At 36.7% G+C, this 27,910-nt stretch overlaps 1 protein-coding gene across 8 annotated transcripts in view; it reads left to right on the forward strand.

Moving 5' to 3' along the window:
- Positions 1-210: 210 nt before the first annotated feature.
- Positions 211-27,910, forward strand: part of Grm5 (glutamate metabotropic receptor 5) — a 910,014-nt gene continuing 882,314 nt past the window's right edge. For 2 of the 8 annotated variants that reach the window (XM_021167178.2, XM_021167179.2), the window contains exons 1-3: positions 211-583; positions 12,148-12,291; positions 18,648-19,503. In XM_021167178.2, the coding sequence (XP_021022837.1) occupies positions 18,846-19,503 (658 nt within the window). In that variant the 5' untranslated portion in view covers positions 211-583; positions 12,148-12,291; positions 18,648-18,845. Of the gene's footprint in view, positions 584-2,550; positions 2,759-5,144; positions 5,235-6,547; positions 6,692-12,147; positions 12,292-18,647; positions 19,504-27,910 lie in introns of those variants that run through there. The other 6 variants (XM_029479680.1, XM_029479681.1, XM_029479682.1 and 3 more) reach the window with 6 other exon arrangements.

Here is a 27,910-nt window from a genome sequence, read left to right on the forward strand (position 1 = left end):
TCTCTTATCTCTGTGTCTCTCAGTCTCTGTGTTTGTCTCTCTGTTTCTTCCTACTCCTCCTTCTCTGTCTTCCAGCAATAATACCCCTTCTCCCAATAACTGTCAGGAGTTTCGTACTATATTCAGAGAGAAGCTGATTATCTACCTGCTCCCCAGCTTCTCTCTGAGTGACATGCCACCCACGCCTCCCAGCACAGCTCCTGCTTCTCCATCTCTGGGTGGGAATGAGGTAGTGAGGAAGTCCAAGACTGCCCTGGCCTGAACCCTGAGACCAAGAGGCTTTAGGAGCAGTGTTCACTCACTGATCCAAGGCTAGCCAGCCGCCCCCAATTGCACTCTGCAAGAGTAGGAGCCAACCCAGCGTTGCGCTTCCAGCTGCGTCTGCCCGGGCGCAGCACGTGCTCCAGGCGCTGGCGCGAGAGAGCGAGCGCCACCACCGCGGGCCCGCAGCCGTTCTGCTGGCTGCCACTACAGCTTAGATCGCAGCCACTAGCGCTTCTGCAGCAGCCAAGGCCGCTACGACAGCGCAGGGAGCTTGAAAGGAGCGGCTGTCCAGAGGAGCAAGGCTCAGGGAGCGCACCTGGTAAGCATAGCGCTGTTTTTCTTTCTCTCAGCTGTGGAGTTACCAGGGATGTAGGATGCCGCCGGAGCCCCTCCCCCAGTGCAGGGATGGAGAGTGAGCGAGCAAGGGGCGGGTGCTTGGACTAAAGGGACCCAGAAGGGCAGGTGGTGGGCAGGTGGACGACAGGTGAAGCCAGGGATACTAGAAGGTCCTGCAAGTTTAAGAAAGTCACCCCGCAAGGACATGTGCTCTGTAAATTAGACATGAATTTAGAGTCAGGAGCCTGGGCTAATGTGGTATGGCTAAATGGGAGGTTTTTGAATATCTTTTTGTTTTCATTCACCTAACTGAAGGGTTTCAGTGGGGTTGTTTCCATAGAAAATAGCTAAAATAATCATTGGCAGAAAAAAAAATAAAACCAATAAAGCCTCCCCGCTTCTGTCTCATGCTGGTACATGTGCAATGATAAAGCATGCACTTAGCGAGGGAGGAGAATTTTAGATCTCTGAGGATATTTGATGTTTGGGCTGTAGTAAGCACACTTGCTGATGCTGCACCCCAAAAATGAGACAGGGAAAAAGATTATGGATGTTTTAAATACTGTATTACAATTCTAAAATGACATTTGAATGACTATAACACCAGGACCAAGAGGTTCTCTGGAATCATTAACCCATTTATGAGATGTATCAGCACAGCTGGACCCTTACAGCTAAGATTATATATTTCTAGCAGTGAAAGGAAGATTTTTTTAACCTTAAATTCTCTGACAGAACTTTCATAAAGGATGATAACGAAGAACATGGAGATCAAGAGGAAAGAGAGGGGAGTTGAACAGACTCCATGAGCTATGTGTGGTAGTATAGCAAGGAGAGTTGGGTCTGTCAGATTTGGTACCAATGTTCATTCAGTCACACCCTGAGAAGCCCTTAGGCCATTGTGTAGGAAAATATGTGACCTTGAACAAGACTACCAAGCATTGTATACTTATTCTCTCCATCAGGAAAGTGGAAAGCATACTGCATTTTAGGACACTGAAGTCTCACAAAATAGTGTGTGTTTGTATAAGCTTGAAGAATTGTATAGGGAAAGGGGGAAGGGAGATATCCGGAAATACAGGCAAATAGATTGTAAAGATGTTCTCTCTCCAAGTATTTTAACAGCTGTAATGTTCACACTATTATTGGATAATGCATGCTGGTTCTATGAAAGGTCTATGGGAAAGGTTGAGTCCAGCCAAACATTCAGGCCCATGCAAAGATTACAGAGTTTTGACAGCTGTTTGGAGAATTTCAGATGCACAAAACTTAAAGTTACATTTTGCTTGTTTGCTTGTTGTTTATTTTATTGTCTAGTGAAATAGCATTTTAAAAACATATTTTGGTGATAGGCTGTGAAGTTTTGGGGTTTTTTGTTTGTTTGTTTTTATTTAACTTAAGCTTTGAGAAGTTACCTGGGATTGATTATGATAAAGAAAATCACATTCTAGTTTCAAGGTTTGTCACTGTGTGGCAAACGAGGATTTTAGAATGAGACAGGAATGTTCTGTTATATGAGCAGAAGGGTTAGGGAGGAAAGAGAAAAGGGATATTTCTCTTAGAGCATGCATGTCTATAGCCCAGTGGGCAGCAGGAAGCTGGCACATACCATGTTGATTCCTCTTCTATTTGACTGAAGAAGTCATCTCTAGCCCTTTTCTGTCAATGTATATTCATTTATAGAATTTGGAGATTTGCATTGCAGATGCTGAGATGGTGTGCATTCACAAACTCATCTCCCTGGGTGTCTTCAGCTCCCCCCATCCTGAATGTCTGGCCATTAAACTAGTATACCCATCCTGATCTGCCCAGGAGTCTGTGTTCCTAAAGGAACTCACTGTGCCACTTGGTGGCACCAAAAAGTTGCGCAGAGAAGTCTCTTCTCTATAAATACTAACTACCACCCCTCCCTCCTCCGCTCTCTCCCCTTCTCCCCTTCCCCCTTTCTCCATAGAGGGGAAGATTGCTGTACATACCGCCCTCAGCTCCGCTCTTCTGAGCACTCCGAGCACAAGGGATGAGCTTGGGATCATCTTGGGGTGGGGGAAAAGCCCAAGACGGGAAAAGCTGGCTCAACCCCATTGATTTCTGCTGCCCAACTTTACTCCGGGGGGCTAGCTAGACAGCATCTCAGTGCCTGCTGCGTGGCCAACAGGGGGTAAGCTTGCTATGTCTGTGTGCTCAGGTATCTATCATCAGACCTGTCAAGGATTTAGAAGCTTTAAGCATGCTGATAAGCTCACAGTGTGGTTTGGAGGAGGGGACTTAGATGAATCTAGGGTGGCCAGAGCTGAAGAGGTTCACATCTGCTTCTTTTACAAAATACCATCATTAATTAAACCTGTTGGTGGAAAAGGCGCGAGCAAGAGAGCAGGGGGAGGGATGCAAGGTCTAAGATAGGAATTATGCACGCCTTTGGATCCCTGTGTCTGAGCTCTGAGGAAAGGAGAACATGGTTTAGAATGCAGACTGGCTTACCCAGTCCTTTGGAGAACTCAAAACTGAGAAAGCAAAGGTAGAGAAGGGAAGAAAGGATAATCACTTCTGGGTAATAGATTGGCTTCTCCTCTGCCTGGGGCGGGGTGGGGTGGGGGTACAGCGTTTGGTACTGAAAGCACAGCTTGGGATTTATTGTTTCTATCTCAATGTCCTTTGAACGCCCCCAACCCGCCCCCCCCCACCCCCCCGCGCAACTTCGTGCGCTTTCTTTTTCCTTGGATATAGCTTTCCCTTCCTTCCAGACACAAAGCTACCCAGGGGCAGCAGATCAGAGGGCAGTAGAGGGATCCCAGGCTACAAGGACTTGGAGACAAGGAACCAGGAAAGTTCTACCAAGCAAACTCTAGTTGATGTTTACAGTAGCCTAATCTATTTTGGGACATTTCAGCAGGAAGTAATGTTTGACCTGGGTGATTACCCACCTAGTTGTAGGATGTATGGCTGTTCGTATTTCTCTTTAGAGTGCATGGTGTAGGAAAAGTGACTTTGAGAAAGTGATAACAGATTCTTGCTTTTATTTAGTCAGAATCCTGGAACTGTTTCACCTGAATTAGCTTGGGTATCCAAGCAAGTGGTAGTGCTATGCATCAATTTATTTCTTCATAAGAAATTGGTATTCACAAGTGGAAAGGGGGACTCACCTTTCTTTCTTCCTTTCAATATCCAACTTTATATTTTATTGTTTAAATTGCTTAAGAAATGGACTAGTGATCTCCTGTGTTTCTAGTTCTGGTAGCAGATTGGTTGCTTATAACATTCTAGTGAGAATGCTTAGCACTAAGAGCACCCCTTCATCCAGCAAAGATTTATTCTGAGTTATCTGACACCTTATTATTAGTTTCAGAGGATATCGGTGTGCTATTTCTTTCTTGTTGTGAGTGCTTTGTGCTCTTCCCTTATGGAGTGGAGGGGATTTCCTCCATTAATTTCTCTGTTAATTCTGTGTGATACATATTGAATTGTCAGTTAGGAATCTTTTTGTCATTTGTGGAACTTTCAATTTTGAAGGATCTTTGGTTTAGAAATAGAAAACTTTGCTTGCCAAACTCACTAGATTAATGACTTGCGTTCTACCAAGTCTGCATCCTTCTCCTGGAAACTTCTTCAGCACCTTGGACAGGTACTCATACTATTCCCTAGGCTTCACTGGACACTTCTGAGCAACAAACCACTACTTAGAAAAAAGACTTTTCCTCATCCTTTACACTTTATGACTAAATGTAAAATTCATGTATTTCAACTGCATCTTCTAGAGCTCCATGATGTTCCATAGCAGTGTTTTCCCTCTGGGTTTTATGCCCAAAAAAGACAGAGGAATTCCAAAGAACAAAAGAGGAAAAAGAAAATGAAAATTTAATGCCTATTTATTATAGGCCACTCTGAGGTTATTTGGATAAGAATGGCATTTGGACAGTCCATGTACTTGCTTAAATCTTAGCCTGTTATCAAATGTAGACACAGACCTTTACCATTGTTTCTTAGTACACATCATAGACATTTAGACCGATATCCAGGGGACACTGAAAAATTCAGTAATAGATATTTATCCACGTAAAGAATATCTATGATTTGAGAATACTTGGGTAAGGAGACACCATTTTATCTCTTTTCTCTGAATTGTTATTTTGTCATGTTTCCTACTAAATTAATTGGCTCCACTAAAATGTTTATATTTGTGAGTAAATAACTTTCATGATTCTTATTTTATTCAAAATGCATTGAGAATTTTTCAAGGAATGTTGCTATATTGACTTTTTGAAGAATGTTGGGACTACTTCTGCATTTAGAAATGGTAAATTAAAGCTGAGGATGGTGATGTATAACTTAAATCTCAGCACTTGAAAGGTTGAGGCAGGAAGCACAAAAGTTCACAGTAATCCTTAGTTATGTGGGAAGTTAAATGAGGCCCTCTAACAAAAAAATGAAAGAAAATCAAATGATAGGAGAAGATGAACACTAATCAGAAAAAAATGAGATTGAATAAACTGTAAATATGTACATAATTGTATTACTTGAGTAAAATATGGATGCATGTTTTATTCAAGGTTTGCTACATTCATGGAATGAAGAGGCATATTTTTTTATACATTTTTGCTACTGGATATATGGACACATATATGGACTTAAACATTTATGTATGTACCATTTTCTTCATACTATTTAAATACATCCAGCTGAATCTAACTTTGTGAAAAAATGGATGATTCTTTTGAAATATGTTAGTATATGTGGTATGCTAATGTGAACTAGATTTGCTTAGGATTTTGAGAACATGACAATGTATTACATAGAATTGTCCTTGATTTGGAATTATTTGTTTGGAAATATTAATTCTGAACCTAAGGCATCTCTTTATGTCCTTTCTTGTTGTGTACTTAGAAGACACACAAGAAGGGAACATCCAAAGAAGTGGTTTTATTTCATACTCAAATGACCTAAGAATATAACATTTTGACTTTGATTTTTCAACTGTTTACAAATCAGAAAATGCCTTCTTGATATTCCCTCATTTCATTTGAAAGAAAGGGTTTAAATACAAAGACATTCCAAAGATTTGTCTTCATTGCTCCAGTATTAATGCAGAGGAGACATAAGTGTATACTTTAATGCTAATAATATTGTTTGAAATACACACACAGAGAAACAAGCACAAATGCATCTATGTTTGGCGATAGGGCTTCCAATAAAAGTTTTGTAGTAGGTCAATGCTTGCGAGGGTAAGTATTATTTATTGAGCACGTTAGGGATTGTATCAAGTACTAGATGTATTACATTGCTAATCATCAAATGAGTCACACGATATACTGGTTTTAATATTTTTTGTTGTAAAAAGTGAAGTTTTTCTTTCATTGTTAGAACATGAAAATGGTAGCAAGAAACAACCCCCAGAACACATACATATGCTGTATGTTATAAAATTGTCAGTATGAATAGAACATACTCTGTTTCTATAGCATCAATCTATAATGTAGATATTTGTGGAGGCTCTTTCATGATTGTTCTCAGTGTATTGTGGTTTGCAGTGTATTTTAGTAGTGAAGATTTGGCACCAGATTGCATGAATGTGTATCTCACCTTTTGTTGAGTATGTGAATTTGTAAACAGAATTAAATCATACCTATGCTTTATATATATTTCATTATATATTATTATATAAACAAATACCCAACTTTTCTTGTTTGTAGTGGATGAGGAAAGTTAGAATGATATTAATACAACCAAGTGAGTATGAGAAATTCATTGCTCCAATTGGAGTAACTTCCCTGACCTGTTGGTGATGAGTATATAAAAGTAATTTATGAAAATTTGTTGTCTGCAGGACATTGGATGTAAAATGCTGCCTGAGTTATTAATTTTCTCAATAGCACATGAATTTCTCTCTCTCTCTCTCTCTCTCTCTCTCTCTCTCTCTCTCTTGCTCTCTCTTTATTTTTTTTATTGTTAACAGCTGTATATGGCGAAGTGGACTATATAACTTGTCTAAAGTCTCACTGTTCATACCACACCAAAGCATGAGTGTAAACCCAGGGATATTTGACTCCTAAATTCTAGCTTTTGGCATGAATATTATCTTGTCACTTGAACATATAGAGTAAGTTGGGTTTTTTTCCTCTTTTTTAATTTCTTTCTTTTATTAAATATTTTCTTCATTTACATTTCAAATGCTATCCCAAAAGTCCCCTATAGCCTCCCTCCACCCTGTTCCCCAACCCACCCACTCCAGCTTCCTGGCCCTGGCATTTCCCTCTACTGGGGCATATAATCTTCGCAAGACCAAGGGCCTGTCCTATTGATGGCCTACTAGGCAATCCTCTCCTACATATGCAATTAGAGACACAAGCTCAGCGGGGGGGGGGGGGGCGGTACTGGCTAGTTCATATTGAGTTTTTGTGTTTTTTTTTTTTTTTAAATTCTACTAATTTTGAGTCAGCACCATCTCCTTCTTCCACAAGGGAGTGTCCAAATGTTTTTTTTCTAAAACATTTAAGAATATTCAAAATTAGATATGCAAATTTGTGAGAAAATCAGAAATCAAAATGGTACATAATTACAGTTTCAAATATCTTCTTTTTTTAGACAAACTCTTCAAGAAAGTTGAAGGGAAGAATTAGAAGCAAAAAGTATATTTTAAATAGACATGATTGTGCTGTCATTACAAAATGTCAGCTATTGAAGATTTCTTTAATGGATACTCGTCACAGTAGTTTTGAATGAAGGTTATGTATGTTAAACTTTTTAGCTTAAGTATTTTTAATGAAAAAATATAATAACAATAGCACTAATGTGCATCATATCTATATGATACACATCATGTTATTTTGTTTATTTATTTATTTTGGTCTTGTTTTAGTAGATATTTTCTTTAAATACATTTCAAATGCTATCCTGAAGGTTTCCTATACCCCCCCCCCAGCCCTGCTCCCCTACCCACCCACTCCCACTTCTTGGCCCTGGCATTCCCTTGTACTGGAGCATATAAAGTTTGCAATACCAAGGGGCCTCTCTTCCCAGTGATGGCCGACTAGGCCATCTTCTGCTACATATGCAGCTTGAAACACGAGCTCAGGGGGTACTGGTTAGTTCATATTGTTGTTCCACATATAGAGTTGCAGACCTCTTCAGCTCCTGGGTGCTTTCTCTAGCTTCTCCATTGAGGGTCTTGTGTTCCATCTTATAGATGACTGTGAGCATCCACTTCTGTATTTACCAGGCAATGGCATAAGCTCATACAAGAGAGCTATACCAGGGTCTCTTCAGCAAAATCTTGCTTGCATATGCAATAGTGTCTGGGTTTGGTGGCTGATTATGGGATAGATCCCCGGGTGAGGTAGTCTCTGGATAGTCCATCCTTTTGTCTTAGCTCCAAACTTTGTCTCTGTAACTCCTTTCATGGGTATTTTGTTCCCTATTCTAAGAAGGAATGAAGTATCCACCCATTGGTCTTCCCTCTTTTTATTTCCTTGTGTTTTGTAAATTGTATCATGGGTGTTCTATGTTTCTAGGCTAATATCCACTTATCAATGAGTGCTTATCTAAAGACTTCTTTTGTGATTGGGTTATTTTATAATGATAAAAATAAGTTTAAGACCAATCTGTCTTAATGTAACATTACTCTTTAGGAGTAAGTAAATAATACATTATAATTGACTTTAAAAATTAAATGATATTTTGAAAATTATATATATATATGTAAAGTAATATATTAAATAGAATTTGCTATTCTGATCAAATCAAAATGAATTCTATAACTAGAATGAAGAAGTCTTTAATATAGCAAATATTGCCTATGTTAGTCTCACATTCTTTTATTGTAATTTGTGGATATTCAGAGCCATGTTAAGTGAATGTAAAAGGAAAGCATTCATTATCTCAGTTAAAATTTTGTCTCCACAATGAAGTAACATTCTCAGCAACAAGATCACACAGAAATGTGTAACAAAGTGAGAAAAGGACACACACCCTAACTTAACCTCCTTCATCTCATTTGGAAGTTGCAGAGAAAAGCTGTGTGAAAATGATGAATACAAAGAACAGCCCTTAGCTGATCTTTTCTGTTATGAGTGATGTGGAAAATACTTTGAGGACTTTCACGTATATCAGTGGTTTTCAAACTGGAAATGCTTCTTTCCTGCCAAGGGCATTCAGTGCTGTCTAGGGGTACATTTCGCTTCATAAATAAAAAATTGTGTTACCAGTCGTTTGGCTCAGTAGACGTAGAACTGTGACACTGTTTAATATCCTCCAATAGACAAGACAATATCTTGCTACAACAACATTACCTAGTCCTAAATGACAACCATAATTCCACTGTGTTTTTTAAAAAGTGATCTTTCTAAATAATTCAGGCAAGCAAAATTAACAATATGATTTATTCAATGTAGTTTCTAATGGATAGACTTAAGGCAAACAATTAATGGAAAGCTCAGTCTCTAGAATGATGTGCTGTCATTATTTGAACTCTAAATAACCAAACCATTAGGTTCTTCACAAGGCACTGCCATTTGTTTATAAGAAGTGTGGACAGCACAGACAGTTGACTTGTTTCCTGACTATTGTTTTGGAAATGTTCTAAATTACATAAATGCCTGTAAGTTTCCATAGTGAGAGGTATTAATGTAGTTAGTAATTTTAATACTTTCTAGGGTTTTTGCAAGGCTTATGTAAAATAACATTTATATGTTTTCATACATACAATAAATAAAGCAATTAGTGAGTAAATGTACATCAAGTTATAAAAATGCCAAATATGTGTTCAAATATCTGGTGGCTGAAACTCTAACAGGAATAATAGTTCTTTGCAATCACTAGAGATATGCCATAAATTTAAAGAAAGCATCTGGGGGCTATAAAATGGTTAAAGCTTAAAATCTCTGCTTGATAATTAAATTGAGACAAGTTAGAAGTGTTTTTTTCCCTGCTTTGTTGGAAAACGGCAGTTTCATGTCTTTGTGGACTACTAAGCCACTTGTTTAAATGATTTACAATGATTTAGTGAGCTCCAGTGTACAGCTAGCACTTTTTAGCTAATGCATAATATTGCAGATTTCATCTTTGTGTGGTGCCATTTATGGCTTTGGGAGGATTAAAATATGGCCTATTCTTTGTCTTCAGCTAGGCAAAGAGGATGCTATTCTCTGTTGTTTACAAGGTCACAGATGTAAGCGTCAGATACTGATGACAGAGAGCTTTCCCACATTGCATGGGACTCAATACCATTATCCTACTGAGTGTTTCTTATCTATATATGCAGTTGTTTCTATAAATAAAATTTACCAAAGGCTAACTGTACACGCAATATTGACACCCTGTTTGTGATGAGACTATGGCTTATGCAAAAGAAATCTTGTTAGTGTTGAAGTCCTGAACTATGTGATTTGCTTGTGTGGGGATTAAGTTATATAAGAGACATCTGTGCCAGAAAGATGGTTGGGCACTGAGAAGATTGTTAAAAACAAAAGATAAAGTGAGTTAAGTCTGATCATACTGTCATTTCTTATTTACATCAAAGGCTACCCACCAGTTTCTCTTTATCTACATCCATATAGGAAATGAGGCTGCATAATTACTTAAGGAAAAAGCATACTTGTACATTAAATATGTGTCTACTGCTCTCTATAAGGCACAATGAATCCAAAAATGTAAATGAGATTAAAGCACTTGATTGCTTTTGATATTAGCATGTTGAATTAACATATTATATAAATTGAACTATTTATAACAAATTTAATTGAATTAATGATCTTCATGCTATTAGAATTTAGGCCTATGCTGTTTTAAAAACATTTTTGATCATTATATAGGGTAATACATCCCCATTATCCATATCAAGAACTTACTTTTTTTCTCACCAACTTGCCACTCCTACAGATCAAGAGTTATAACACACACAACCATACACAATCAAACACACACACACCACACACATACACATACATACACATTCACACACCATTTTATTTTTGAGATGGTATGATTTAGTTCATATGAAGTGATGATAGTATGTTGTTTTATTATTTGGTTGATGTTCTTTGTGAATTTCAAGCATACATAAAATTAATTAGGTGCTGAAGTTGAATCTTCAGACTCAGCATCAAAAGTCTAGCATATTGATTCCTATTTTTCATTCTATCACCCTTGCCCTGGTGGTCAGAGACCACCAGATATCAGGGACCCACAATCCAGTCACTCTAATAGAAATAGCTATTTACTCCCAGATTCAATGGGAGACCTCTCTTTCCCCAAAAACATGCACAAAAAGTGAAAAGCAAGACATCCTGTTATTAAACACTGGCTTCCACATATGTCTTTATCAGAATGTCCCTCCCATATCCCAGCCTGGTATAGATCCCTTAATCTCCATGGGTCTCACTTACATAGCACCATATCAGGGCACTCTCTAGTTTTTGAAACTGTTTTTATGTAATCTACTGAAAACATGGGGGAATAGTCAAGATTCTCTAATAATTTCTCCAGTCCAATTCTCATCTTTGAGGTCCTGTTATGCCCAACTGCACAGGATGGGCATAACTATTATGTACATAGTTTTCTAGGAAGTGGAGGAAATGGAACCTTGGCCAGGTAACCAAAAATAACATTATATAGAGACAATTCATTTCAATATTTTTCACATTTAGGATTTATCAAACATTTAAATCTGTGCAAGGATTAAACCAAATTATGCTCAGGGTAGCACATATGTAGCCTTTAATGACTTTTAAATCTGTTGTAACTGGGAAAGTGTGTAAACAGCTACCACTTTAGCTAAGAAATAAATAGCATAAGAAAAGTACTAGAGATGGCTGGGAAGAGAAAATAATGTATGAATAAAGTTTCCCACATGTGCTCAGAGGCCCCAGGAAGCATTCCACAGCTCAATATCTAATGGAAATATTTTAAAATATTGCAATCCGTCATAACATTTGGCCACAGGTAACAGTTTATGCTGTTGTTAGTTAGAGTGGAAGTCTCGGCAACATCAACTGGCCAAGGATAAAGACTCAGGAAAGAATGGTTCTAGGATCCACAGTAGCCTCTACTGGATTCAACTGTGTGATAAAGATTATTGTAACAACCATATCAAAGGGCACATACAGTATGAACAAAGCTATTGGAGCCAAGTAAGACTGAGTAGTGACTTCTAAGGAGGAATGTGCCAGCAGGTGGCTAGAGGTGAATGGCTGGGAGTTAAGGTCACCAAAGAGACTCCAGGAGAATTGGAGAAAGAATTTGGAATCTTTAACCCCCAAACTATTCAAATCACACTAATAAACTTAGATGTTTTGGGGAAGAAACTCTGTATGTGAGTGCATACCCATTTGTGAAATTTAATGAAAACTAAATCATACATGCCTTTTATCTCTGTTCAACACAGTATGACTATACTATATATCACTCTCCATACCATTCAGTTAAATTATATAACTGAAAGTTTTTGAGCCAAATACTGCCTCTTTTCTAGTTTGTCATTGTTTCTGGATATTTTCACCCTCAGAATCCTGTGGAATGCAGCTTGTGTAAATAACTACCTTTTGTTTTTCTGCTTCCTAGGTGATTTCACCCAAATTCTTGGTTTAGAAAAAAAAGACCTCTGTATGCTGAAGCCTCCCATAATTTTTCTACAATTCAGACATCTCTCCAGAAACTCAACCTAGTATATCCAGCTGTTTTGTCCACATATGATCATAAATTCTAGTAAGTATACAAAACATTATCTCTATTCAAACATGCTACTCCTTCCTCCTCAAACACAATGAAGACTTGATTTCACCTGCCCAGGCTGAAAGACCAACTCACTCACCTTCTCCAAAGTTTCCGTACCTTCTCATCTTTACTCACCTGACAGCAAAACCCTTTCATTTTACCCTCAAAATATACAGAGGACCGTTACTGTGACCATCATAGATAGAGATGCTGTATCTACTATCCAACCACTAGCACCCGATTGGGTTCCATAGATTTTTTTCTTGCTTTGCCAGCATCTGCCTTTGTGTTGCTTCTCTCATTTAAATGAGAGCCAGAGTTTAAACCTTCTCTGTTGAAAATCCTTGCAGGAAAACATTCCAGTACAATGTTTTAGCCAAAGTCTCCTCAACTCCAAACAGCCTTAACACCATCCCAGGACCTCACAGACTAGCCTCAGCTTCTCTCTCAGTTTATAGCAGTTTATAGGAACACTGGTTCCTAGTATTGTCCAAAATACCAAACAAAATCCCCACAGAAACTTGATATTAGCTTTAATCCTTATTTAAAATGTGCCTTTTCTGGATGTTATCCTGAGTGGCTCTTTTAATTATTTATGTACATATTTGTTCAATACCTTTTAAGTTTATATATGATTGGTAACATTTTTAACATTATCATGCTTAACCCTTCATATCTTGCCCCATTGTCTAGTGTTCTTTTGTACCTTTTGGGTTTAGTACCTTGTAGCATAGGGACTTTCACTTACGTATCTTTTTATCGTACAACAACTCCTCCCTCTGTTAGATTAGAGTAGTATAAGAGCATGAACTTTCTCTATCCAAAATGAAGCCCTCAAGGTCTAGCAGAAATTTTGGTCCAACCATCCACTCAATAATTATTTATTGGAAAAAGGAGTGATATTGATCTATGTTATGTGTTATGTGTCCATCTATTTGAAATTTAATCACCATTAATTTATAGTATTTTAATAGCATAAACAATATTTTTCTGTGAGGTTTAGAAGCTGAGTTATATTTCTGCTTAATTTCAAAACTATAATATGTTTGTGTATGAAGAGGGGACTATCGATGTATGCAGGGATATGACCAGAGAAGAGTCTAGAAAAGGCTGTCAGGTATCTTGTTCTATTATTTCTAACCTATTTCCTTTGAGATAAGATTTATCAGTGAATTTGAGTTTGGCTGGTGTTCCAGCAATCTTTCTGTATCTGCCCTCTATAGAGTTCTAATGTTTTAGGCATGTGAGAGGCCATGCCCAGATTTTTATGAGCATTGGGAATTAAACTCAAGTCATTACACTTGTAAAGAAATGTCTTTTGTCTACTAAGCCTGACAGGGAAAGTATATGTATGTACTTCCAACTAGTAGACATAATACACATTATATACATCTATGGCTTCTCTTTATTGAAATATCATTGCCTCCTACCCCCAGAGGGCTCACTAAAAAGTTAAAAGATGTGTTTTTATGGTCCCTTGCATTTTCCTGGACTTTAAAATATTGTTAATATATCTTTTATAGCAATGGATAATAAGGCAACAATAAGGTAACTAGGATGATGAGAAAACATATTTTAGGATCATCAGAAATAAACAATTTTATTTACAAATTTAGAATTTATTGACTAGTTTTTAACATCAAAACCCATATATAATATATATTTGTGAGATAGAGGAAATAAAATAATGTCTAAACATTTGGATTGTTTTTAAGATTTATTTATTTTATTTATATGAGTACACTGTAGCTGTCTTCAGACACACCAGAGGAGGTGTCAGATCTCATTGCAGGTGATTGTGAGCCACCTTATGGTTGCTGGGAATTGAACTCGGGATCTCTGGAAGAGCAGTCAGTGCTCTTAGCCATTGAGCCATCATCTCTCCAGCTCCACCATTTGGATTTTTATAAGCAATGTTCATATAATCTGCAATGTATCCAACATATAAAACACAGCTATTGTGTCAAATGTTATCAAGATGTACAATGCACATTATAAATATATTTTCAATGGATCCAGATGCATTTTTTTCTGTTCAACATAGAAGCCTTGAATATGTCTCTGAATATATGATGCTGAGACCACCAATTTTCATTATTATCTGCTCCTCTTCTTTGTCTCTCATGCTGTAGGTTGTTTTCTTTCCTAAGTTGACTGTTTTTTCTTCTGAAATCTGACCTTGTGGAGCTCATTTATTAGCATCATTTTTGACACGTTTATATTTTCTCTTTGGGTGGTTTCATGCATTTGTAAGATTTTATACACTGGTTGCTCTCTATTTATGTCTCACACTAAACTTCTTATCTAATCCATGTCTCATATATGTTCCTGGACACATCAAAAGCATCTCAAATTTGAAATATTTATAAGAAAATTATTATTTTCTTCTGCTGTTCACTTGTTCACTTATCTGGCTGTATCATCTCTTTTCACTATATTAAAATAAGTTAGTTTCTTAGACTTTCAGGAACAGATCAAAGTTCTTCTATCTCTATTCCTATCTCATTCATCAGCACTCATGGGGGGAACTGTATTTCAAGTTATATCTAACTTTATCCACTTCTCTCTCTTTTTACTTTTATCGGTCATGACTGAGATGCTGTCATTCTACTCTAGACTACTATGTGTCTTCTCATCAGATTTCTTCCATCTGTTACCTCGAATGTTCTGCTGCATGTCTATAGTTAAATTTTGTCTATCATTTGCTTACGTCTGCAGGATGACTTTCAGTGGCATGTCACCTTAAACATTAGGAGACCCAACAATATCTGGCTCTTTTTTAGCTTTACAAGCCAATGCTGTACCTCCACCCCTCATATGTCCTAGCCATCTTTCCATGTGAATATCTTTTCATTTTTTCTTTTTTAACATTTTTAAAGTTAATTTGGTGTTCACAGATGCCATTATTTTGAATATTGACTTGTAATGTTTATGAATATCAGGAACATACATACCATTTATAGTCTTAATTATTCAATTCTTAAGAGAAAATCATATACATATATGTGTGTGTATATATATATGTTTATATATCCTTATAATGTTATATATAACATATATATAGAGTTATTGGGTTATAATGACTTCTTCAAAAAAGACAATGACAGCACTTGGGAGACAGAGGCAGGCAGATTTCTGAGTTCGAGGCCAGCCTGGTCTACAAAGTGAGTTCCAGGACAGCCAGAGCTATACAGAGAAACCCTGTCTTGAAAAACAAAAACAAAAACAACAAAAAAATGTGCACCATTGTGCAAAATTTTCACATATTTTCCACCTAGTAGGCAGATTTTGTTTGAAAGAGTCAAATAATTTCATGTATAAAATAGAGATAAGATACTTAAATACATATACCATATCTCATTATATATGACCTTCCTAAAACGACTCTAAAAATTAGGTTGAATGCTCAGCTTCATATTTTTGATAGGCCATTTCTAGCCCCATACTGTAGTATAAAATCAAGCCATATTTTGTTGTTGAATTTACCTACTTATACTCATGATCAATCTTTAATGACCATAAGACTAAACAATTATTCCATGTTTTTGATCTTAGGAGATTCAGCAGGCATTTTGAAAGTGTTCAGACAATTTTACCATGAGAAAATTAACTAACACTTTTGTTCCCTTCACTTTTGTCTAAATTTCTAAATTATAAAATATGATCCACATGATTCACACAAGAAGCTTGTGTATGCAAGCACCTCATTTTTCTGGATCATGTAGCTATTGGTGAAATCTTAATTTTCATGTTTGGTACTAGGCAAAGTGTTCTTTCTCAGTTGCTATGGAAACAGCTGAAGGAAACAGTGTAATAAAAGTACCTATTGTGAGAAATATAATTCAAGGTATATTCGTTGTGTGTCCAAAGTATATAGTTTTTCAAATTCCGATGAAGTCTAAAACCATCATATTTTTTAAAGATGAAAATTAATGGCAGAAATTTCTGAAGAGATATATTACCTGTGTCTAACAGTTAATTCTTGGGTGTTCATCATTTAAATTGTCAAACAATTTAAAACTCTTGGTTGGCCATAATGGTGACATTCAAAGTAAATCCAATGAAAGAAACAACCATTAATCTGCTACATATTTTTTTAACCAACAACACAGAATTTGCTGTTGGAAGCTTGGGATTATTATTTTTTTCATCCTAGGAATTTAAGCTGTAACAAATGATTATGGTGATAGCTACACCAAGTTTCTTCTCAAAAGGGTAGTTCCAGCCTGTAGAGCTATATTACAGTGGAATTTTTATTTCTAAATCAGAGATAGAGGGCTGTTTACTAAAAATGTTATTGTAATATTCCAACATTGTTTTGAAAAGTGTCTGGAGTACCAAGAAGAATGGCAGAGAATAATTTGTCTTCATCTAAGTACAGGGTTTTGTTTGAGTTTCAGTAACAAAAGAGATTCTGTTGGGAATACGTATAGACCTATTCAATTTAAGATATTTGAAAACATGATATTTTATGTTGATGATCATAAGGCCAGTGTGGCACATATCATCAAAATTCATTCACTGGTAAAATTGTTTTTCTGCATTGATAAGCACTTTACTAATAACTATTAGTGTTAGAAGTTGTAAATTATTTCCTGGCAAATTTGTATGCCTGTCACTCCTGCTTGCTTGCAACACTGGTTTGTAATGTTCAAATAGTCTTCTCATTTAATATATTACATATTAAATGTCACAGACCTTATACATCTCAACGAACTTATACAATGTGCTTTACATTGCATCAGGCAACAAATATGTATGATTTTATGTTTTGGTTAATTGGCTGTTATGGAGATCTAATTCAGGGTCTTGAAATGAACTAGCTAAGTACTGTCCCACCGAGCTACAACCCAGCTCTTTAAAGAAGACTGCTATTATAACTGGATAATTAATATATGTTCAGTGATGAAAATTTGAAAGAAGTTGAAGTCTCATTAAAGTTAGAATAAAAATGAAAATTGGACACAATCCCATCACCCATAGGTCACTCACTAATTTTGAAAAGTATTTAGGGTTTTGTGTTTGCAGTGTTTTTTTTTTTTTAATTAGATATTTTCTTTTTTTTCCCTCTTTTTTTAAAAAAAATATTAGGTATCTTCTTCATTTACATTTCCAATGCTATCCCAAAAGTCCCCCATACCTTCCCCCCCACTCCCAAACCCACCCACTCCCACTTCTTGGCCCTGGCGTTCCCCTGTACTGAGGCCATATAAAGTTTTCAAGACCAATGGGCCTCTCTCTCCATTGATGGCCGACTAGGCCATCTTCTGATGCATATGCAGCTAGAGACATGAGCTCTGGGGGTACTGGTTAGTTCATATTGCTGTTCCACCTATAGGGTTGCAGATCCCTTTAGATATTTTCTTTATATACATTTCAAATTTCAAATGTTATCCCAAAAGTTCCCTATACCCTCCCCCTGCCCTGCTCCCCTACCGACTCATTCCTGCTTCTTGGCCCTGACATTCCCCTGTACTGGGGCATATAAAGTTTGCAGTACCAAGGGGCCTCTCTTCTCAGTGATGGCCAACTAGGCCATCTTCTGCTACATATGCAGCTAGAGACACGAGCTCAGGGGGTACTGGTTAGCTCATATTGTTGTTCCACATATAGGGTTGCAGACCCAGCTCCTTGGGTGCTTTCTCTAGCTTCTCCATTGGGGGCCCTGTGATCCATCTTATTCATGAATGTGAGCATCCACTTCTGTATTTGCCAGACACTGGCATAACCTTATACGTGACAGCTATACCAGGGTCCCTTCAGCAAAATCTTGCTTGCATATGCAATAGTGTCTGGGTTTGGTGGCTGATTATGGGATGGATCCACAGGTTGGGTAGTCTCTGGATGGTCCATCCTTTCATCTTAGCTCCAAACTTTGTAACTCCTTTCATAGGTATTTTGTTCCCTATTCTAAGGAGGAATGAAGTATCCACCCATTGGTCTTCCCTCTTTTTGATTTTCTTGTGTTTTGCAAATTGTATCTTGGGTGTTCTATGTTTCTGGGCTAATATGCACTTATCAGTGAGGTTTGCAGTGTTTTTATTTCAGGGAGTAGTTTGGATACTAGGAAGCTCTCTTTCACAGGTATGTCTGCTGTATATCTCATTTGCTTTTCTGTACTCCAGATGAACAACAGCAACAACAACAACAAATGAATATAAAACAGTCAAGATTAAGACACTGTTTCACCTGGTGACAAAACAAAGCACAAAAATTCACCAAACTTTTCAGTTCTTTATTTTTGTCTATAATATCAGTCACACTATTTCTTCATGATTATGGATCTTAGAAGTGTTCCAGACTAGTATGTACACCGTTCAAACTCATGCTTCTCATTTCATTTTCAGGTTATGAATATTCTGATCATATGGATGCATCTAACTCAACACTCCCTGGGGAACTTGTTATGTTTTAGAGAATATATCTAAATTGCTGCCTAATTCCTCAATGCACCACTGAACACAGGACATCATTTGACTGTACCTATTGGAAATCTGAGTTTCCTCCATCATGATGTCTTTATTAGCTTGAATTCCTTACCTAAAATGGTCCTTCTGTTGATCCTGTCAGTCCTACTTCTGAAAGAAGATGTACGAGGAAGTGCACAGTCCAGTGAGAGGAGGGTGGTGGCTCACATGCCAGGTGACATTATTATTGGAGCTCTCTTTTCGGTCCACCACCAACCAACTGTGGACAAAGTTCACGAGAGGAAGTGTGGGGCAGTCCGTGAGCAGTATGGCATTCAGAGAGTTGAAGCCATGCTGCATACCTTGGAAAGGATCAATTCAGATCCCACACTCTTGCCCAACATCACACTAGGCTGTGAGATAAGAGATTCCTGCTGGCATTCTGCTGTGGCCCTAGAGCAAAGCATCGAGTTTATAAGGGATTCCCTCATCTCTTCGGAAGAGGAAGAAGGCTTGGTACGCTGTGTAGATGGCTCTTCTTCCTTCCGCTCCAAGAAACCCATAGTGGGAGTCATTGGGCCTGGCTCGAGTTCTGTGGCCATTCAAGTTCAGAACTTGCTCCAGCTTTTCAACATACCTCAGATTGCTTACTCTGCAACTAGCATGGATTTGAGTGACAAGACTTTATTCAAATACTTCATGAGGGTTGTACCTTCAGATGCCCAGCAAGCCCGAGCCATGGTAGACATAGTGAAGAGATACAACTGGACTTATGTCTCAGCTGTGCACACAGAAGGTATGTGATTCCCTCTAAATACATTAAAGATGTCTTATGATACTTTCCAACTTCTCAGCTAAATATTAAGCTTTTGCATGGTTAAAATGTTCCTCACCATTTTAAGTGTTTTGATATACTTTATTTTCACCAGAATGATAAAAGCTAATTATATTTAAGCAAATATAACCATTTATGTGTCTATTAATTTGTTAAATAGCAAGATACATTTTTAATATGTATTGTGCAATTTCAAATTCTGCTGACAACAGCTTTTGATACTTATTTATTAGTATTTTTCAGGATTTTTGGCCCTTCAGTGAGCAGCTCATGTCATTAATATTCTATCATTGATCTTCTTTTGTTTTTGATAGTCAAAAGGAGGTAGACATAAATATACACAGAAAGGAATGTAGCTTAGTATGTTGTTATGGAGAATTATCAAACAATGTAGAGTTAAAATATTTGCTATATAGAATGCACAATCAAATCTGCAATAAGAAAAACAATTTAAATTTATGCTTATGTTGAATATATTTGGGACATAATTTTAATAAAATATATAACATTTTGAAATGTATTGCTTTGCTACACGAAAAGTATTATAATAAAGGGGAATATCTAAACCATAGTTTATAAAGTAACAATTATTTTTGTTACTAACAGTACCCTGAAATTCTCTCAAATATGTGACTTTTCAATCTTTTGGTTTGTCTGAGACTGTTGCGATACATTTGTATTGACCTATAGGAGTTGCATGATTTAAATATTCTGGTAACAGTTTTCCTAAGGAAACAAATTCCATATGTTAAGCACAATAGAATACTGAATAACTGAATAAGACAGAATATACTTCTTAAATCTTATGGAAACTTATGGAAAAGTCTTAGAAGAGAGAAGACTTAAATTTTTTTGATAACATATTAGTTGGGCACAATCTTCCATACAATAAAGATACGGTGATTAGCTATTAAGAAATTAGTGAACTGATTTGGAGGAGTTTCCTTCAAGTTGGGAGAGTTTATCCAATGAAGATGTGTCAGATTTCAGTAATCAAGTAACATGATAGCATGTGTTTCACTGTACAGCTCCTCATCATTATATAGAGAGCAGTACACATAAAAGCAGTAAACTAGTTTTCCAGACTAATTGATATCCCTCTATCATTGGAAGTTTTCATTTATAAATTGATAGTTTATTTGTAGATATGTTTATGTGTCTGAGAAGTAAAATGGTTGGACTGGAAAATCTTTGATTTTTATTTTTCCTTTTCTGGTAGAACATTTTGTTCTTTTCACTTTCAGAGTCTTGCCCATTGCAAATTGTTTCTAAGTAATAGTCCATCAAGTCAACCCTGCTTACCTTACATTTCCTTTTCTCTCCTACAATCCTGATATTTTTCATATAAAAAATTTCAGTTATATTTGATTCTCACAACAATCTAGTGACATTGTCTGTCTAGATATTTTATTCCTATTTTAAGAGGTAAAATGTTTAATTTTTTTGAATAATTAATTTATATATATATATATCTAATAGTAATTTTAGAGCCAGAACTATAACATGTAGCTACTAACTTAGAGTTTTATATACCATTATAATTTAAGAGGATCCAGTGCTCTAATGCTCTGGGGATACACTCATGTAACATGCATTTGTTAAAAGCAAATATTTTCAAGTCTTTTGGATAGTTCTATATATCAAAATCTTCTATGGATTTTTAGTCTGGCAAAGAGGATGAAGCATACACAAATGCACATGTAACCATAACTCAATGTGACAGAAAATTACAAATAATGTCTCTAAAGCACATTGATAGAGGATAACACTACCTTCTGTTCTGTGATGTGGGAAGCCTGGTGGAGAATTTGTTGTTCTAGTTTTAACAGAGAGAATACTGATGCTTGTTTAAAAACAAAATTCAAACTCAAGAATTGATGAGTTTCAGTTAAGAATATGATAAATTAGAAGGTAGGCTTTCACTTCAAGTTTCTGAAATGTAAAGTCTGCACACCATGAAGGAGAGGGCAATTCAATGTTATGCTCCTAGGACAACAAATTATTACCTTTGCGTTTTACAAACTTCAATTATTGTTTTCTCCTAAATGGCACCATAATACTAAATAAGTAATCTAATAAAATACATGATAATATATTCATAAAGGCATTGTTTTACACTTATTAAAATGAATGGCATGCTGTGTTGCTAATGACATAAATCATCTCTAAACTCATTTTAAGTGAAAAACAAGGTGCAGTTCTTCATATTTGGAATTCTATGTGAACCACTTGCTTATATTTTCATAGAAGTACTAACCATAAAGAGCAAAAATTTTAAAATTCTTTTTCTTAGAAGAAATCTACGTCAATAAGGGGCTATGATAGGATGAAAAATATACTTTTTATGAATAAATTTTGTATATAGTCATTTAATGTTCTATAATATCTAAATAGCCTATTGTGACATATTATTGAGAATAAAGCATTTTCTTTGATTTTTCAGTTTCTATTGATAAAATATAGTATAATACAAACACGACTTGTGGGCTGTAGGTTTGAATATTTATATGTTAAAAAATTAGATTTTATAATGTGCATGTTTTTCTGATGATTTCAGAATGAACTTTGATTACAAACAAGATTCTGAGTAGTGACTATATTTGTCATGATTCCTTGTAATTTTCTCATGTAGTAGTGGAGTAGTATGGTTGTTCACAAAGAAAAATGGTATCTAATCTGAAAATATTCTTGAGACAAATAAGATACAGTAATATGGGATTGTGTGGAAAGTCCCAGTGTGATGTCTGTAGTTATTTTACATGGCTCCACAGAAAACTTCTGTGAGATTTCACATAAAATGAAAATGTCAGTTCCTGCTCTATTCTACCTATCTGCTGACATGTATACCCATCTATCCACATGTCATCTATCTACCTATAACCATCTGTGTATGCATCTCTATTTCCATCTCTCAGTAGTTTGGGATAATTCCCTCTAGTTCCAGATCGATCACTCTCCAGACCCCTGCATTTATTCTAGTAATCTTATAACTCTCCCCTTTGCTTAGTTTACTATACTCTTTTTTAGAAAATATAGAATATTCAAAATGCTTTTATGGATCTATCAATTATAAAAAGATAAACTCCAATTTTCTAAAGCACCTTGTCTTCAAATATCAAGTTACTTTCCACTTAAAAATGATTGTTCTGTATCACGGAATTCTTTGGTAACGATCACAAAATGTTCTCTCTAGAAAATGTTATCCATGATTTCATAAGAAGTACAGAAGACCATGGATTCAGATTAATATTAAGTGATTGTACTTGCATTTCCTGTGATTTATACTGCCTATAAAACAAAGGAATTAATATTTCCAGTGATTTACAATATTTAAGAAACTAGGCAATGGGATTTATAATACAGACCAAGTGAACAAAGGACAAAGAGAGTATTCTTGAAAGGCAAGACAAACTAGTCCTTCAGAGCTAGAGAAGAAAAGAAGATGCTGTGAGTCAGGAGAGAAATGTCCCTCTTCTTAAATGTGTCAGTCCAATCAGTTCCCATTCTGCTCTGAGAGACTTTGAAAAGTCTTTTGCTTCGATACTTTTGTAAACTTAGGCAGGCACATATGTGCATATGACACTGAATGGATGGTGCTTGCTCTTTTCAGACTGTGACAGATTGATTTCATTGGTAGACCCAATTAAAGACTGACCTTAAATTTGTATGAAGTAATTAATTTATTTACTTTATGTCTTGATTACAGCCTCCCCTCTCTATTTTCCTCCCAGTTCTTCTATTTTACCTCTCCTTCCACTGTCCCATCTTCCTTTTCTCTTAAGAGAAGGGGAAGTTTCCCATAGGTAGGTGCCTTTATATACCAAGTTGCAGTAGTACTAGGTGCAACTTGCCTGACTGATGGTAGATTAGGCCGTCTAATTAGAGGAAAGGAATCCAAAGGCATGCAGCAGAGTTGTGTGTGTGTTTGTATGTGTGCTGCAATTAGGTTCCTAACCATGAATGCTCTCTGTTCAATGGTTCAGTCTCTGTGAGCCCCTATGGGCCTAGCTTAGTTTATTCTGTAGGTTTTCTTGTGATGTCCTTGACCCCCCTGGCTCCTTCAATTCTTCCTCCCCCTTATCCATAAGATTCCTGAAACTCTGCCTAATGTTTGTCTCTGGGTCTTTGCATCTGCTTCCATCAGCTGCTGGGTGAAGACTAACATGACAGTTATGCTAGACTTCTGTCTGCAAATAAAGCAGAGTATCATTAATAGTGTCAGGACTGTGTAGAGGTACTTTTATTCACCAAATGTAATTGTCATCTTGGAGGATTACTGCTAAATAAGCTTATCCTTTCTAGTTCTTTCTGAACTCTGGCTTTCTAAACTGTTCACACTCAAACACCTCTCCAAGCTGACTGATTCAATCTGGTTTCTCTCAGCTTCTCACTGAGTTACCCTGGTAGGTCTCAAATTAACTCTGGCAATTCTTTCGGATTGCCTGACTCCTTCGTATTCTCTGGCTTCAACTGCCTTTGCTGACCTGCATGGGACTCACTAATGAACTCAACGCACTGCACTGCACTCATTGCCTTGACTCCCAACAGATACAACTCCCAACTCACTAACAAATAGTCTGAACTCAACTAACTGAACAGAACTGACTCTCCATGAACTGATCTTAAATAGCCTTTCTCCTGAGAACTGAGTGTATACTATCTCTGACTCATTCTGTCAAATCTTTTTCTGATTAGAGACTTTGTCTGATTATAGGTGTGTACTAAATGATTCTAGCCAGATGGATTCAAAGTGTGTAATAAGGGCAGGTCTGCATTTCAGCTGAATAAAAAAGATCTAGAAAGTCTTTAGATGTGATCAGAGCAGCTTTGTTCCTGGATTAAAATTCTGCTACCAAAGTGGGATCTTTTCTCATTTTACAGGTTTCAAGTTTTGCAAGTCATTGTGTGGCTATTCCTTCAATTTCTGCTCCAATATTATCTCTGCACATATTGTAGATAGGGCAAATTGTGTGTCAAAGGTTTTATGGGTGAGTTGGTGTCCTCATCCATCCAGTGGAAGTTTTGCCTGGTTACAGGAGGCAGTCACTTCAGGTTCCATATCCCCTATTACTAACAGCCTTATCTAGGGTCACTCCCATAGATTCCTGGGAGTTTCCATTGTCCTAAGTTTCTAGCTTGTCCCAGAGATCCTTCATCTCCCATTCCAATTCTCTTCCCAGTTCTCCTTTCATTCTTCCCAGACTATAACCCTTCTATTCTCACCAAAGCCCCTCCAGCCCAACCTTGATTGCTCCCTCCCTCCACCCATGATGTATGCTTTATTTCTCTTTCTCAGAGAGGTTCAAGCATCCTCCCCCAGGCCCTCCTTGTTACATAGCATCTTTGAGTCCGGAGATGTTAGTGTAGTTATCTATACTGTATGATTAATATTCACTTGTGAGTCCATACTATGTCATTCAGGGTCTGGGTTATCTCCCTCAGGATGATCTTTTCATGGTGTGATTTTTCACTGTGAAAATGCACCACATTATCGTTATCCTTTTATTGACAGAAATCTAGGCTGTTTTCAGTTTCCTGGCTATTAGGAATAAAGCTGCTGTGAACATAGTTGAGCAAGTGTCCTAGGGGATATAGTAGGACATCTTTTGGGTTATATAACTAGTAATGGTTTAGCTGGTTCTTGAGGTAGAATTTTTCCCAGTTTTCTGAGACACCACCAAATTGATTTCCAATGTGTTTGTACAAGCTTGCACTCCCACTGGCAATGAAGGAGTGTTCCTCTTGTTCCATATCCTTGCCAGCATGTGCTCTCACTTGAGTTTTTGATCTTAGTCATTCTGACAGGTATAAGATGGAATCTTAGTCATTTTGATTTACATTTCCCTGACTAAAGACAATGAACACTTCTTTAACTTTTTCATAGCTATTAGAGATTGCCCTAGAGGAATGAATTGGGTGTTTGGTTAGTTGATGTCTCCTTTCTTGAGTTCTTTATATGTTTTAGATGTCAGCTCTCTCTTAGATGTAGGGTTGGTAATGATCTTGTTCCATTTTGTCGGCTGCAACTTTGTCCTATTGAGAGTGCCATTTGCTTTATAAATGATTTTTAGTTTCATGAGATTCCATTTACTTAGAAATTTTCTTCTCTGCCATTGTGTTCAAGACCATTCCACAGTTTTTCTTCTTTCAGATTTAGTTTATCTGGTTTTATGTTGAGGCCTTTGATCCACTTGGACTTAAGTTTTGTGCAGGGTGATAGGTATGACTGTATTTACATTTTTCTACACAGAGATATCAACTTAGACCAGCACTGTTTGTTGAAGATGCTTTCTTTTTTCCACTATAATTTTGGCTTCTGTATAAAAAACAAATATCAAGTGTCCATATTTTGTGGTTTTACTTCTTGGTCTTCAGTTTGATTGCATCGATTAAGCTGTTTGTTTTTATGCCAATGCCAATCATCTCATGCAGCCTTTATTACTATTGCTCTGTAATACAGATTGAAATCAGGAATGGTGATACGTGAAGGTCTTTTATTATACAGGATTGTTTTAGCTATTGGTTTTTCTTAAGAAGTTGGGTATTTTATTTTTCAAAGTCTATAAAGAATTGCATTGGAATTTTGATGGGGAATGTGTTGAATCTGTAAATTGCTCTTGCTATCTGTTGGAATCTGTAGACTGCCTTTTTAGTATGTTAATGCTACCAATCCATGAGCGTGGGAGATCCTTCCATTTTCTTCAACTTCTTTCTTCAAAGTCTTAGAGGTCTTTCATTTGCTTAGTTAGAGTTACACCAAGGTATTTTATATTATTTGTAGCTACTGTGAAGGGCATTTTGAATATAAGACTATGGAGTTTTTTAGTTTTTGTATCCAGCCACTTTTCCCTGAATTATTTTCCTTCAATCTGTAAGTAGATTGAGCCATCTACTTGGTATGCACTCATAACATACTGGCATGTGGAGTTTTGCTTTTTTAATAAAAAACAAGGTGGCAAAGTATCTCCCTTGATTAATTGTGAAATACTGTTTATGCTTCACTCTTTCATTGTTTTAGTTTTCACTGTTTCTTATTCCTGTTTAATGATATGAAGATGATAATTTGTTCTAAACAATGTCAGCAATGCTCTGGGGGAAAATGTATCAATAGGTTTTCCTGGTAGAACAGAATCACTAGAACATCGTTAAGTTAGCTTAGACACTGCAGTGCAGCACCTGGACTTGTGATACAGCTTCCTGATAATTATGTAAACAAACAACAATAATAGAGATTTGGTTTAAAGATTTTCACTGTGCAATTCATAGTATGTTTAGTTAAACATTTAAAAAACTTTAAGCAACAAGTTAATTGTGTATGTTAATTTGAATTCAATGTGATATTAATATATCCAAGCAGTGGATGCTGAAAAACCCTAACCAATCCTTTTATTCTATCTCTGTACCCTAGTTACAACATGTAGCCATTACTGTTTATTTTTAGGTCAATTATTTATTACTTACATACATGCATGGGAGGGAAAGAATGGTATTTGTCTTTACTTGTCAGGCTTATTTTACTTGACATACTGAGCTTTAGATTCATTCTTTATTCTTTTTTTTTTAAACGTGTGATGAGTGTTTATCCTTTATGACTTGAGAATGTTCCATATTTCTTACCCATCAGTACAAAGCACCAGCCTCAGCTAGGTCGGGGTTCCTTAGAGAAGGGGTGGTTGAGAGCTATGAAACAAATGACTAAGTTAAATTGTGGTTCCAAACTTTCTGCCTATGATTTGCTAGAGATGTCTCCCTAAACAGCTCTTTGTAGTGCTTTTGGCTCTGTGGTCTGCTTGAAACAGCTATTCAGATTGTTCTCTGTGTGTTTAGAGACAGCCTTTTTTTGGCTATATGAAAAAAAAATCTCTGGTTGAGACAGCTAGCTTTGAGACAGCTCTCTCTGGTTGAGACAGCTCCCTTTGCTAGTAAAAAAAATCTAAAAGCTCTCCGGATAGCTCATGTGTTTTTGGACCAAAGTCAGAAAAGCTGCAATAAAAAAATTCTTAGATCTTCTGACCAAGTCAGAAATTTTTTTAGAGAAATTCTAAAAGTAATTCTTGGGTTTTTCGATCAAAATCAGAAAGCCAGAAAATATTCTAAAGAAAGCTGTTTGCTCTTCATGCAGCCTTCTCTGGATAGTTGCTAGATTGCATACACTAGCAAGATTTTACTGAAGGGACCCTGATATAGCTGTCTCTTATGAGACTATGCCAGGGCCTAGCAAACACAGAAGTGGATCCTCACAGTCAGCTATTGGATGAATCACAGGGCCCTCAATGGAGGAGCTGGAGAAGGTACCCAAGGAGCTAGGGGGATCTGCAACCTTATAGGTGGAACAACAATATGAACTAACCAGTACCCCGGAGCTCTT

The sequence above is a fragment of the Mus caroli genome, chromosome 7 (genome assembly GCF_900094665.2).
Source record: "Mus caroli chromosome 7, CAROLI_EIJ_v1.1, whole genome shotgun sequence".
In the NCBI taxonomy this organism is placed as follows: Eukaryota; Metazoa; Chordata; class Mammalia; order Rodentia; family Muridae; genus Mus; species Mus caroli.